This window comes from Aegilops tauschii, chromosome 7, assembly GCF_002575655.3.
Source record: "Aegilops tauschii subsp. strangulata cultivar AL8/78 chromosome 7, Aet v6.0, whole genome shotgun sequence".
In the NCBI taxonomy this organism is placed as follows: Eukaryota; Viridiplantae; Streptophyta; class Magnoliopsida; order Poales; family Poaceae; genus Aegilops; species Aegilops tauschii.
In genome coordinates, this window is record NC_053041.3 from 443,883,310 (window position 1) to 443,895,607 (window position 12,298).

Below are 12,298 nucleotides of genomic sequence, written 5' to 3' on the forward strand. Positions count from 1 at the left end.
ACGCACAGGCAGGTTTCTAATGACTCACTGTTAACTTGTTTAGTCCCACCTCGCCCGCGGAAGCAGCGCAGTCGGCCAACAGAGCTATAAGAGGAGGCAGAGGGCAGGGTTCTAAAGCATACCATTCTCGGCCTTTTGGCTAAGATCAAGTGTAGTATCTGTTTTTATCAGTTAATATCTGATATGTGGGCCATGTGCCCACAATGATATTAAATTTATTTTTTATGGGGAAGGGTCCACCACACTAGCTTGCTAGTGGGGCCTTTCGTGTGTACAAACTAAACAATTTTGGATTTGTTTGGACTCAGCTGAAAGCAATTTCTTGTTGCTAGCTGCATCATCAAGCAGGTTATCCATTAAAAAAATCCAAGCAGAAGATTTAATAGGATGGTTTGCCTATGAATGTGTGAGATTGCTTTCCTTCTAAACAGAACCTATCTATCAAGTTTTATGTGCTGGTAGAGTTGACCTTCTGAATATTTGTAAGTGATGGCTTTCTGTACTATATTAAGTTCAGTAGAATAGCACTTCACCCCTATATGAAGAATGCATATGAATCGAAGAGATTTATTTGTACTCACCTGAAATCAGTTTCTTGTTGCTAGGTGCGTCATCAAGCAGAAGACAAGGATGGTTCAACGATTGTCTTACTTCTGAGTAGAACCTGTCTCTCGTTTTCTAACAGAAGGAACCTATCTATCAATATTTAAGTGCTGCTATAGTTGATCTTCTGAATATTTGCAAGTGATGGCTGTCCGTACTATTTATTTCAACAGAATAGCACTGCATCCCTATGTTTTTGACACCCCCAACGGCCGGGCACCCCAAACCCTCCTCGTACGTCCGGGCGGACGGCCCGGTCAGTGACGGGTCACAAAAAAGTGAACGCCCAGGCTGACCGGCACTCCTCATATCTAGCCCAAATCTAGGGCGGATATGGGGGCGCTCGAGCGCGTCTTCCACGTCGGACCCAGCCCACGTTGGCCCACCCGACATCACATATATTCCTCCCCATCGGCTATCAGGGCCAAACCCTAGCCACTTCACTCCACTCCCCTCCGCCACCCAAGCTCCCGTTTGGCGATCTCCGGCCTTCTCCGGCATGGCGGGCAGGGGATCTGACGACGAACAATACAGATCCGTCGACTGGGGTGTCGTCCCGTGCGGTTTAGAGGAGGCAATGGCCGTCCGCATTGCACTCCGCCGCTCCCGGGGGGACAGCGCCCCACCGACGGCGGGATTTGTCCAGCGCGGGTCCATTGTGTCGGCGTATCGGGCGCTCGGATCCTCCGGCGATGGATCATCACGATCCTCTCCGGAGCCTTCCAATCTCCCTTTCCCCATCATCGGTCCGTCGGAGTATGAATCCTACCGGGACCTGTGTGCCCGCCGTGGGATGAGGGCGGCCGAGGCCCGCCTCGCTGCCAACATGGCGGTGGAGGAGGAGGCTGATGCGGCGACGCGGGGGTAAAGGAGGAAGCCATCCACGGCCGCATTGTAAAGAAACGGCATTGGAGGAGCACACGCATCCTGGCCCAAGAGCAAAATCGGGCGGTTCATACCATGGCCAGATTGCCCCCCCACCCCCACCCCCCCACCCCCCCAAGGAGGAGGACAATAACGGGTCAGACATCTTCGGTGATGAGCAAATCCGGCTCGATCCGTACTGCATCTTCAACCGCTACTTCCGCGAGAAGGACGAATTTTGGTATACAAAGCCTATAAATATGGTACGTATATGAATATGCAGGAATATTTCACTCTTGAAAGGCATGATGAGCAAGGGCGCTGGGAAGGGCAAGGGCAGCCGTGGATGATCTTCTCCATAGCTGGCATGTAGGTTAAACATGCCAGTTTTTGGTAGTCCGATGGCAATGTCTTGATGTAGTAGTAGGACGTGTGTAATGCATCGTTGATGTAAGTTGCATGAGTTTGTATGAATTTGAGGTATGTTAATTGAGGTGTTCGGTTGTAAGAAGGGAAATTTGAGACGTGACCAGTTAGTGTCCGCGGACGCATTGAGGGGTCGAATTTGTCAAGTCTGGTTGTAGATGCTCTTATAGCATGACGATTTGAGAGATTTTTTAAGAAAATGCTAAGGGAAAACGTTGCTCATTCGTGTGAGCCTTCCTGCGGGAAAGTTCATTTACACAACACAATAGGGAACGACAAGTCAATGACCTAACCTTGTAACTTTAAGAGTGTCTGCACGTTGCAAAGAACATAGGAAGCCATTACATACTAGGGGGGTAGATAAGGCATGTGACTACAGACCCTAAGAAAAATTCTGGATTTTTTGTGAATGTTCATAAGGCATGTGACTACAGACCCTAAGAAATTTAGATCCAAATTCAAAACACACATTGCGAAACAAGAAAGACAAATCTAAAATGAATAGTGTCAAAACAAGACAAAACATGAATAGGGTCACATATGAATTTGTCGTTTTTGTTTCTCAATGTATGATTCAAATTTTGATCTGAATTTTTTAGGGGTTATGGACATATGTATTGTGAACATCCATAAAAAAAGAATTTTTGAAAACATCTGAATGTGATTTTTCGAAATTTGGAGCATGGAAAGGGTGGTCACCTGATATCTTACCCATCAACCGGGTTCTTGCAGAATATGCATATTTAACCCAATCCAATATAAGATCCACAAAAAACTCAACAAACATATCCATCAAAATTACCCCTTCATATCTCTCCTATACATCGTTCTTTTCTTCACAAAATGATTGCCTGGTACTCGGCTTCCGCTGCAGCCGCCAATATGTCACATCGAGTGGTCATTGTCTGGCACCCTCATCCTTCTGGTTTATAGTCAGCCACTTAAAATTAGTTATATACGGAGAAGCTGTTTTGCGGTGCCCACTAAACCATCGACGCGCTTATCGGTTTTTTGCGAGAACGCGGTTGAGAGGAAGCTTACACGAGTTCAGCAGCTAGTTGCTGGTGCAAAACCTTAGCCAGTCCCTGCAGAATCGCCGGGTTGGAAATGGCGTTCCCAAGGAGCCCTGCTTCCACCGTGAGCAGCTATGCTTCTACTCCGACGCTGAGTAGCTGCCCCAGCTCCTCCATCTCCACAGGCTGCAGCACCCCTGCCACCCCAAACCCCTTTGCCGTCGCGGCAATAAGCCCCACCCCAATCCAGCACATAGTTCCAGCCGGACGTGCCGGTGATCACAAGCCGGCGCTAGCAGCCACAGGAACTCCTGAATTCACACAGGGAAAGAAGCTTCAGCAGCATCAGGATCTTCTGGAATCAGCAGCGAAGTTCCCTAAGCAAGAAAACCCAGCACTAGCAATCACAGGAGGTACGGAATTCATACAGGGAAAGACTCTTCAGCAGCATCAGGATCTCCTTGAATCAGCAGCGAAGTTCCCTAAGCAAGAAATCAATGGCTGGGAGCATCCAGACCTCTGTTCACCATCAAAGCTGCTCAAGAACGTAAGTACTTCTATCAAGGAGATCGGTCGCTGGGCAAGATCTTCAACGGGGTTAAAGGTGAACTCAAATATCCGGCTCTTGGAGTCGGTATTTTCCTTGATACAAGTGGTAACTTCGACAGCACCACACCCAGATCACGTGGTTGCTATGATACGAGTCCACGAAGCGCTTGCTAACCTGTTGCTGGTCCTGCCCAAGAATATATTCCCTTTCCTGTTGCAACATTTCGCTCAGTTTGTAGATGAGTTATGCCCGAAAAGAGGTGCATCACTATCAGAAAGGTTTGGAAACGCACTGCATGATTTGCGAAGAAGCATAAGGAGGGGCCTTCGAGTACTCAAAGACATGATCTTTTACTATAAATCTGACGTAGTCCCCCAAGGTGGCGGTATCCATGAGATCACCAGATACTTGTTAAAATACATCATGTCACTTCTGGACAATGGCACCTCTCTCAAGATCATACTTGTTGGTGATGAACAGGATGACAAGGTTGCAATGGAGACGCTGCAAGATACTGTTGCTACCTTGATCTCTCACATGGAAATTATGCTTGAGAAAGAATCTCATCGATATAAAGATGCAGGGTTGAAACAAATGTTCATGGTGAATAATGTGAACTTTTTGTTGCATCAAGTAGAAGGCTCAGAGATAAGGAATCTTCTAGGAGATGATTGGGTTCTGAAGCACCGAGACCAACTAAAGGACCACATCTCATCGTTCATCAACATTTCTTGGGAATCTGTCATGTATTGCTTCCATGTAAAGACCAACAAAATCCCAATCTTTTCTAGCCTACCAACACTGCAAATATTTAACATGGAATTTGAGAAAACTTACTGGACTCAGAAGACATGGAAAGTTGAAAATCCTCTGCTCCGGTCCAACATGCGTAAATCAGTATCAGAGAAGCTTGTTCAGGCTTACAGTGCATACCTTGAGAATCACAAAAACAAGTATCAAAGGCTTATGAAGTACACCATCGAAGATCTTGAAGAGCTGCTGTCAGATCTGTTTGAAGGATAATGGTCATAGCTAGAAAGAGGACGAAGCGCAGATGCATGTTAAAAATACTAGTGCAACACGTCTGAAGGATAAATAATCCCTTGAGCTAGGATGAAGATCAGAAGCATGCCCCCAAAGCTTGTGGAGTAAATATCGAACTGTAACTGGCATATCCTTGATATGTTAGGATTGAACTGTACCTGAGGTTCGTTGTGTGGTTGCTGCAGTGTAAAATGCTTAACATGCAATTTCTCTAATGATTATTTACGCTTGCTTGATTGCACCAGTCGAGTAGAACTATAGCTTTATATGTGGTCATGAAAATAGGTCTTCGAGCTGAAGTGGCTGCCACCTGACCTGATAAATTTTCCACAAAGAGGAGTTCCAACTTTCCAGTCCCATTTGGACCAACTAGAAGGTCATACATGCTTTGCCGCACCATGAGTGTCATGGTTGGAGACTAGGAGAACGTGGACCTTGGTCCTACAGCCACCGGCTGCACACATGACATAAGACATATGGCAGATGCACCCATATCTATCTCTAAATTATTTCTCTATCATCTGCTAAGATTACTCTCCCATTAGACAAGATTTGTTACCTTAAGTTGGAGATTGCTTTCTCAAGCCTAAGTTAATCATCAGGCAATCATGTATTCAGTACTCCCTCCGTTTCTTTTTAGTCTACATATAAATTTTGTCTGAAGTCAAACTTCGTAAAGTTTGACCAACTATATAAAAAAAATCAACATTCACAATATGAAATCAATATCATTAGATGCATCATGAAATTAATTTTCATACTATGTAACTTTTGCATTGTAAATGTTGATATTTTTCAAGATAACTTTGGTCAAACTTTGCGTAGTTTAACTTCAAACAAATTTTATACGCAGAGTAAAAAGAAACGGAGGGAGTAAATTCAAGCAATAAGAAACCAACTTCACCTATGACCTAAACCCATTCCCAACCAAGCCTCCCCACCAGGCCATATTCTCCCAGTTGCGTGCCTTGATACACAACAATTAAACTTGTTGACTAGAAGAATAACTCAATGACAGCATGGAATCGTGGAAGGATTTATAGGAAGTAAATTCCACCAGCAGATTAAGCAGTCTAAGAGCAACAGGAATGAGTATGATCTCCATAAGAAACAAACAACATACACTTCATTCCAAACCTACAGTAGCTACTTTAAACTTTTAATGGTCATTTGGTTCCAAAATGAAGGGTGAGTGAACATGTTGCCTCTCCGCATAGCACATTACTACATATTTTCTGTGACCAATGGATGTACTCCCTCCGTTCCTAAATATATGGCGTTTTGGCAGTTCAAATTGAACAGAGGGAGTAGTTGATAAAATTAAGCAACGTTCAAGCAAATATGCATGTTTAGGAACTTGGTACCAAAACTGAAAAGGTTAAAGAGCCAGTGGTGCGAATCACTCATAATATTGCCGAATCGATCCACTTACTCATATGTGTAATGGTCCACTGTAATGCGCTGACTGTGTGCATGAGAAAAGTCTAACATTTACATTAGATTGAGCTACAGGATTAATACTATTCTGTTACGTGTATACTGGTTTTAGTTCCAATTGTTTCATAGTAAAAAAAAATCATGTTCATCTGTCCCATGAAATATATGCTGTCAAGTTTGCCAGTATGATTCACTAACAGGACTAAGGCTGTGTTCGGTAGTATTCCGCTCTTTCGCCAGGGAGCGGAGCGGGCGGAGCGCCTATTTTGCCGCTCGCCAAAATTGTACTGGATGCCGCTCCGCTCCGCTGCAGAGTTACGGAGCGGAGAGTTTCCGAACGGCCCCTAAGTTTAGGTCCCATCTTCCCTTGGATTTGTAAGCCAAGTATGGTTTATGGCAATACGCTGATGGATTGTACAAAAATGTTCACTGAAACTTACTTCTTTTGCAATTGCTGCATCTTATAAATATCTTTCGATCAGATAAAAATAGCAAGGTTGTAATTCTGAAGTAACATATTGAGTTGTTTTTTTGGCGGGGGAAGTAACATATTGAGTTGTTACTGTTGGTTTTTAACAATATTATACTTATCCCCTATTGCTGCCTAATTCTGACTATTTTTCTTCATTTATTTCTAGATTTTGCAGACCAGAAGGTACATATAACTTTATTGCCACCTCTGCTCCAAAATAGATGCCACTTGGACAATGACATGGTTCAAAGTATATACCTATGAGACTTTGCTATTTTTGACTAAACTCTCATAAGGATGCTCCAACTTAAATGGAATAGGACCTATAAACTGTCAAGTATTTGTAAAATACTGGAGCACCATCCGGTTGGCCTATATTTTACCAAGCTCTTTTCCATGCAGCCTGGTTAGCTCAACCCCCTTCATCAGCAACAGAGATGAACTTCAGATTGACGAGAGAAGTTATCCTCTTCGGTTGATGCCTGTACTGCAAATATTGCCACTATTCCTCACCAAGAAATTTGCTGCACATTAATTGGGTGCAACTCTCCAGAAACTGCCTTAATGCCTATGCACAAAGGAAACGAAGAGGACATTACTTCAAACACTTTATGCACATCTGTCACCAGTGGGTTCCTCTGAGTCTTTATTTGACACTGAATTACTTGGCTTACTACGCTTCGACAATGATTTTCTGTAAAGGAAGTGCAGTGGACAGTTTCAGACAAGTGTGTGTACATACCAATCACACAGTCATTCTATATGATCTTTGACTTAATAAAAAGGAGAGTTCTGAGGAAAACATCGACCTCTTTGTGGACTTCTTGGCAGCAGCTACACCCATCTTCGTCTTCGACTTGTCAAAATCAGTTGATCCCTCATGCATGGCACTATAGTTGTGCATATTGGTTTTAGTTTCTGTTGCGGCTGCCTCCATCCTTTCGGAAGCTTGGAATTTGAGTTTTAACTCTTCCTTCCTCATTGTATGGGTATTGAACCTACTTGGCTGAGATTCCCTAAGAATACCCTTCAATAGAAACATGACAACGCCAGGATTCAGGAACAAACAAGAGAAAATATGATAATAGTATTACGGCAAGCTGCAAGCATCATGCAAGTAAATGTAAACCAGCGATTTGCACTCTGAGGAAGAAGACATGCCAGTGCCACCATGTAATTGGAAAGGTTGTCATGCTTCATAGTCAACACACACGGAAGCAGTCAGAGACTGCGCGACCAGATATGAACCTCTAGCGCAACCTTTAAAAAGTTTAAATGGATGAATATGTGGTTACAAAGTCCATGGATCTAAGTGACTGAGTTGAAGGACGATGGGTGCATTTTACTCATTGGAGGACCAGCTCAAGGATTAGGTCATGGTTTTCTTTAAATTATTACCTATGCAAACCAGTGATGTACAGTCCGATCCAAAATAGGGTGTTCGAGAATAGTTACTGAAAGCCATTTAATCTTATGTTACTTACATTTTGAATCACTTGTTCCCTGCAGCATTTTGTGGGAGTTACTGCAAAAGTTCCTGTATTACTCACAAGTTATATATAGTTCACTATGTCCAGAAAATTCTATAAGTTCCTACTTACAATGTTTTTTGCACACTCAACAGTTCATTAGTTTACAACTAGCACCTACCATTTTCCTAATCCTTCTACACTAGTGTTTTTATCTGGTCCTTGTTAGAAAGATGACCTTATGACGAATTCCAAACTACGAACGATACTGCTGAAAGAGCACCATATTAAAATCGTCTTATTGAAACATATAAGTAACAGCTCTGAAAGGATATTGCAAATCAATAGTTTCTTACTGATACCTCTGAAGATAGCGTTCCAGCAGGTGAACCTGCCTCAACAAGAGGTTTCATGTTTTCAGCTATTGGTGCATCATCAGGTAAACTTGCCATGGGAGTTGTTTCTGGAATTTCTTCTCTTGTTTGAGATCCTTCGGTGTGAAATGCCTTTGTCTGATTTTTTCTTCTTGTCCTTCTAACATTCTGGCTACTGTTTTCCTGACCAACCATGCTGCTATTGTGAGCGACATCTTGTTCTGTGACTCTTTCTGCAGCTCCCTGATTAGTTTGCACTTTCTTCAGCCGTTTGCGTGCCGCTCTTTTAGTTTTCTGTACACCATTTGATTGATCAACCACAATGCTAGTTCCAGGTACACCACCTTCTGCTGACAACTTTGCTCCAGGTACCTTGTCACTGAACATTTCTTTCTGTAGTTCCGCTTTATCCTTTTTAAGATGCCCTCTCGCTTCTTTGTTGGAGGAAGTGATTTTCACTTCCTTCTCTGATATTTCAACTTCTGTACCTCTGTGTTGAACTGTTTCTTGTAGGATGTATAATGGAGATGTGTTAGCTTCATCAACTGTTTCTGAACTAGTCTTTGTCTCATTGTGTACTACGGCTTTCTTATGGTTCTTCGCATTTGCATAAATTATCTCTTTGCCATCATGGTTGGATGGTTCTGGTTCTTGCATGGATTGCATGTTATATGTCATCAAATCCACAGGCTTTTCACTGATTCTCTGAGGTGATTCCATAGTTGATATATCGGTCATTAGTGGATCTTTACATGCTTCTTTACCTATTATGCTTACAGAATGAGCAAAGCCTTCACAGTTAGCCATCTGAGCATCATTTGCAAAGGCCATCGGTACTTCAGTTTCTTGCATGCAATTGATATCATTTTCACTATTGGCTAGGGATGCTCCATTGTATTTCAACCCAGATGATGAAATGTTAAAGCAATTAGGTGAAAAAACATCAGCAGTTTCTGGGACAACATTATTGATGATCTGCTGAGCACTACCATTTATACAAATCATCTGTTTGTCACAACTGAACAGCTCAGATGGTTCTAGTCCTTGAATACTAGCAGCTATCTCCGCGAACTGTTCTTTTCTTTCAAACTCAGGTGATGGGGTATTGATGGTATTAGGACTCACATTATGATCATCTGCAGAACAAATATGTAGTTCTTTTTCTGCTGCATGTATGACAGAAGTTTTATCCTTTGCATCAGCTGTGCCCTCATCATTATACCTGAACTCAGGCTGTTCAATTTCTCCAATAACAAACTGATCTTTTACACATGTGTCTATGGTTGGTGCTCCGTTCTTAAAATCCACAGGCTGCTTGACACTTTCCTCAGTAATACCATTGGAGGAACTAATATTCGGTAATTCACTACTGTCGAACTCTGATGCATCATCTACAGATTGTCTAACATAACTTGCTGAAATCCCTTCCTTGGTGGCAACTACTGGGTGGGGAAAGACAACAGAATTATTGTTTCCCCCTTTGCTTTTTCCAAGGTTTCCTTCTTCTAGAGTGTGAACATCAGTCACCATTCTTCTGATCTCGGTTATTCTTGCATTGTCATCATTTGCAACAGTACCGCAACTAAATATATTTCTGAAAGAAAACCGTTCTCTTGACATTTTGGCTTTTTTGAGGTTGTTCATCAATTCCCTCCTCTCTAACTGCGGCCTTACCAGTAAATCTCCTGGAAACTTATGTGCATTACTGATTACCTTGCCGTTACCCTTGTCCAATTGACCAGCTCTCATCCCTGGTCTAGGTGCGTGAAACGACTTTCTAGAAAAAGGTGCCTTGATGTTCCTCCAAATCAACTTCGACGCCATCAATACAATGCACACACCACAAAATGCTGCAAAACCACCCCGTGCAACAGCCCTTGAGGCAGTCCTATTTGTCTGCACAACTGAAACATCAGCATCCACACCACGCGATTCCTTCTTCTCGGTGGCTAGGAACCGAACCAATGAGCTATTCTTTGGAACCTCACGTTCGCCACTTTCAAACCCCTTAGCCATTACTCTTGCACGAGACAACATGGACTGCAAATCGCCACTCCCTTCTCCATCTGCATTTACACACCTGCTAACGATTTCATCCTCATTCACCTCAACGTGCACTGAATTGCCGTCCGGGTCTTCATATACACTGAATAGAGGACCGGTCCCATTGCCGCAGAGATGGCTCTCCTCCGAATCCCAATCCAAATCCTTCTGACCATCCAAGTTGGACCCAGCCACTGCATTCCCACTTGGACCGGCATCTAGACAAACAGAAATGCCCGATTTCTCCTCAGGATCCGGTAACGCGTGATCATCGGACGAAGCAGACTGCGGTTCTCCAGTACGACCAACCAAAGGAGGGAGGTCCTTGTCCAGCTGGTGACGAGAATCGAGGGCCTCGTGGCTGGGAGGGCGAACCACCAGCGGCGGCGAGGCCTTGTAGCGCAGCACGTTCCGGCGACGGGGCGGCGCGCGGAGCCGCCACGCCGGGACGAGGGCGGCCTCGCAGCGGGCAGCCGCGAAGCGCATCGAGGAACGGATTGTGGGGGCGGGGGCTAGGCGGCCGGGGGGTTTCGTGGGCGCGGGGGCGGGGCGGCCGGCGATCTGGCAGGGGAATCCGGGTGGCGCATGGAACAGAGAAGAGATGGAGGCGCTCGCCATTCGGGGCAGACGCGAGGCTAGGGGAGGAGGAGGAGGAGGGAGAGGGGTGGGATGACGGCCATGGCGGCGGTGGCTGTGGAGCTAAAACCCAGATGGGCTAAAATTCTTTTCGATCTTTTTCTTTGGAAACGACGGAGTGAGGGCCTGTCGCTTGCGCCGGTTCGGGCCAAAGCTCACGTTCCCGGCCGGCGTTAGAAGATTTACACTCTTCTCTGCCTTTTTTTCTTGCCGTGGAAGAGAAAAAAAAACTCTTGAGAGAGAGAGAGTCAACCTTGCGGCCTTTTTATTAACTATTCTTGCCTTAGCCATGATAAAGTGTCGAATACAAACCGAAGGAACATAAAACCAAGTCTTACATAATTTATTAAGGCAGCCATCTCTAGTTAAGTTGTGGGCCGCACGATTGACGGAGCGTCTAGCCCAGACCACATGAAACTCATTCAGAGAGGCAAGTAGCTCTTTGATCTCTTCAACAAGAGGACCATACCAGGATCTAACCAGCTCTAAACTCAATAGATTTTACCGTGCAAGAGAATGTTTTGTTAGGGCATCTTCGTTGGACCCTCGAACTGCCCGCAACCTATCCGTTCGATGGTTCGGATGTTATTTTTCTCGCAAACCGGAAGTATTGCGAGCATCCGGATCGCTGCCACGCAAGCATCCGACATCCCTAGCCCACCCAAACCCTCTTCTTCGCCCGTGTTGTGTTCCCACCCGAAGTGATCACCGCTGCTCCAGAGCGTCAGCGCCGCATTCATGCCGGCCCATAGTGGACACGACCTCTCATGTCGCTCCGGCACTGAAGTGGCGCTTCAGCCGAGAGCGCCGCTCAAGCCGCTTCTCGTTGCACGCGACTGCTCCGCGTTCAAACGACAGTTCGTCCGTCCGCCTTCCTACATTAAACATATGCGGGTGCCGAGGAACTTGCTTCGCCGACACCTGTTAGTATGTCTGCTACCTACCATTAACCACCTCGCTGCATGCCCTGCCATCCGCCCGCTATATAAACTCCAGGCTCAGCAACAGCCGCATCCAACCTCCTGCGTTCCTATCTCCTCTCGGCAGCACGTCCGACATGGCCTCCTCGAGCTCCAAAGACCTCTAGGACAGCCTCTCGTTCGAGCAGACGAAGGAGATCATCGCCATTGCAGTCGGCTAGCAGATCGGCAGACGGACGAGCTCACTGGAGGCCAGCGTTGTGGACGCCCCAATGGAAGAGGGGTCGACGATGAGCCGGCGCCACCGGCCCATACTGGCATTACCATGGGGCGAGGCCCATGCTGGCATCACCATGGGCGAGGCCCGTGCTCACTACACCGACATGGTGTTGGAAGAGCGGCAGGCCACGCTCCTGTAGGCGCAGGGCGACCAGGCCTACAACCTCC

The 12,298-nt window shown here is 45.4% G+C and overlaps 2 protein-coding genes, 1 long non-coding RNA gene and 1 other non-coding gene across 4 annotated transcripts; 3 read left to right on the plus strand and 1 right to left on the minus strand.

Annotated features, from left to right (window-relative positions):
- The first annotated feature begins 118 nt into the window (after positions 1-118).
- Positions 119-313, plus strand: LOC120970037 (U2 spliceosomal RNA). Its single transcript, XR_005764808.1, has one exon. It is a non-coding gene; the product is annotated as a U2 spliceosomal RNA (small nuclear RNA).
- On the plus strand, positions 139-812 carry LOC120969389 (uncharacterized). The gene is made up of 2 exons (XR_005763549.2): positions 139-482; positions 606-812. It is a non-coding gene; the product is annotated as an uncharacterized lncRNA (long non-coding RNA).
- Positions 813-2,562: 1,750 nt separating this feature from the next.
- Positions 2,563-7,995, plus strand: LOC109735997 (exocyst complex component EXO70E2). The gene is made up of 2 exons (XM_045230625.2): positions 2,563-4,663; positions 6,576-7,995. The coding sequence occupies exon 1, from the start codon at positions 3,001-3,003 to the stop codon at positions 4,477-4,479; it is 1,479 nt and encodes a 492-aa protein (XP_045086560.1). The 5' UTR covers positions 2,563-3,000; the 3' UTR covers positions 4,480-4,663; positions 6,576-7,995.
- On the minus strand, positions 6,588-11,019 carry LOC109735996 (uncharacterized). Its single transcript, XM_020295205.4, has 3 exons — positions 8,241-11,019; positions 7,219-7,436; positions 6,588-7,103 (listed from the first exon to the last, which is right to left on the minus strand). The coding sequence occupies exons 1-3, from the start codon at positions 10,911-10,913 to the stop codon at positions 7,019-7,021; spliced, it is 2,976 nt and encodes a 991-aa protein (XP_020150794.3). The 5' UTR covers positions 10,914-11,019; the 3' UTR covers positions 6,588-7,018.
- Positions 11,020-12,298: the final 1,279 nt, after the last annotated feature.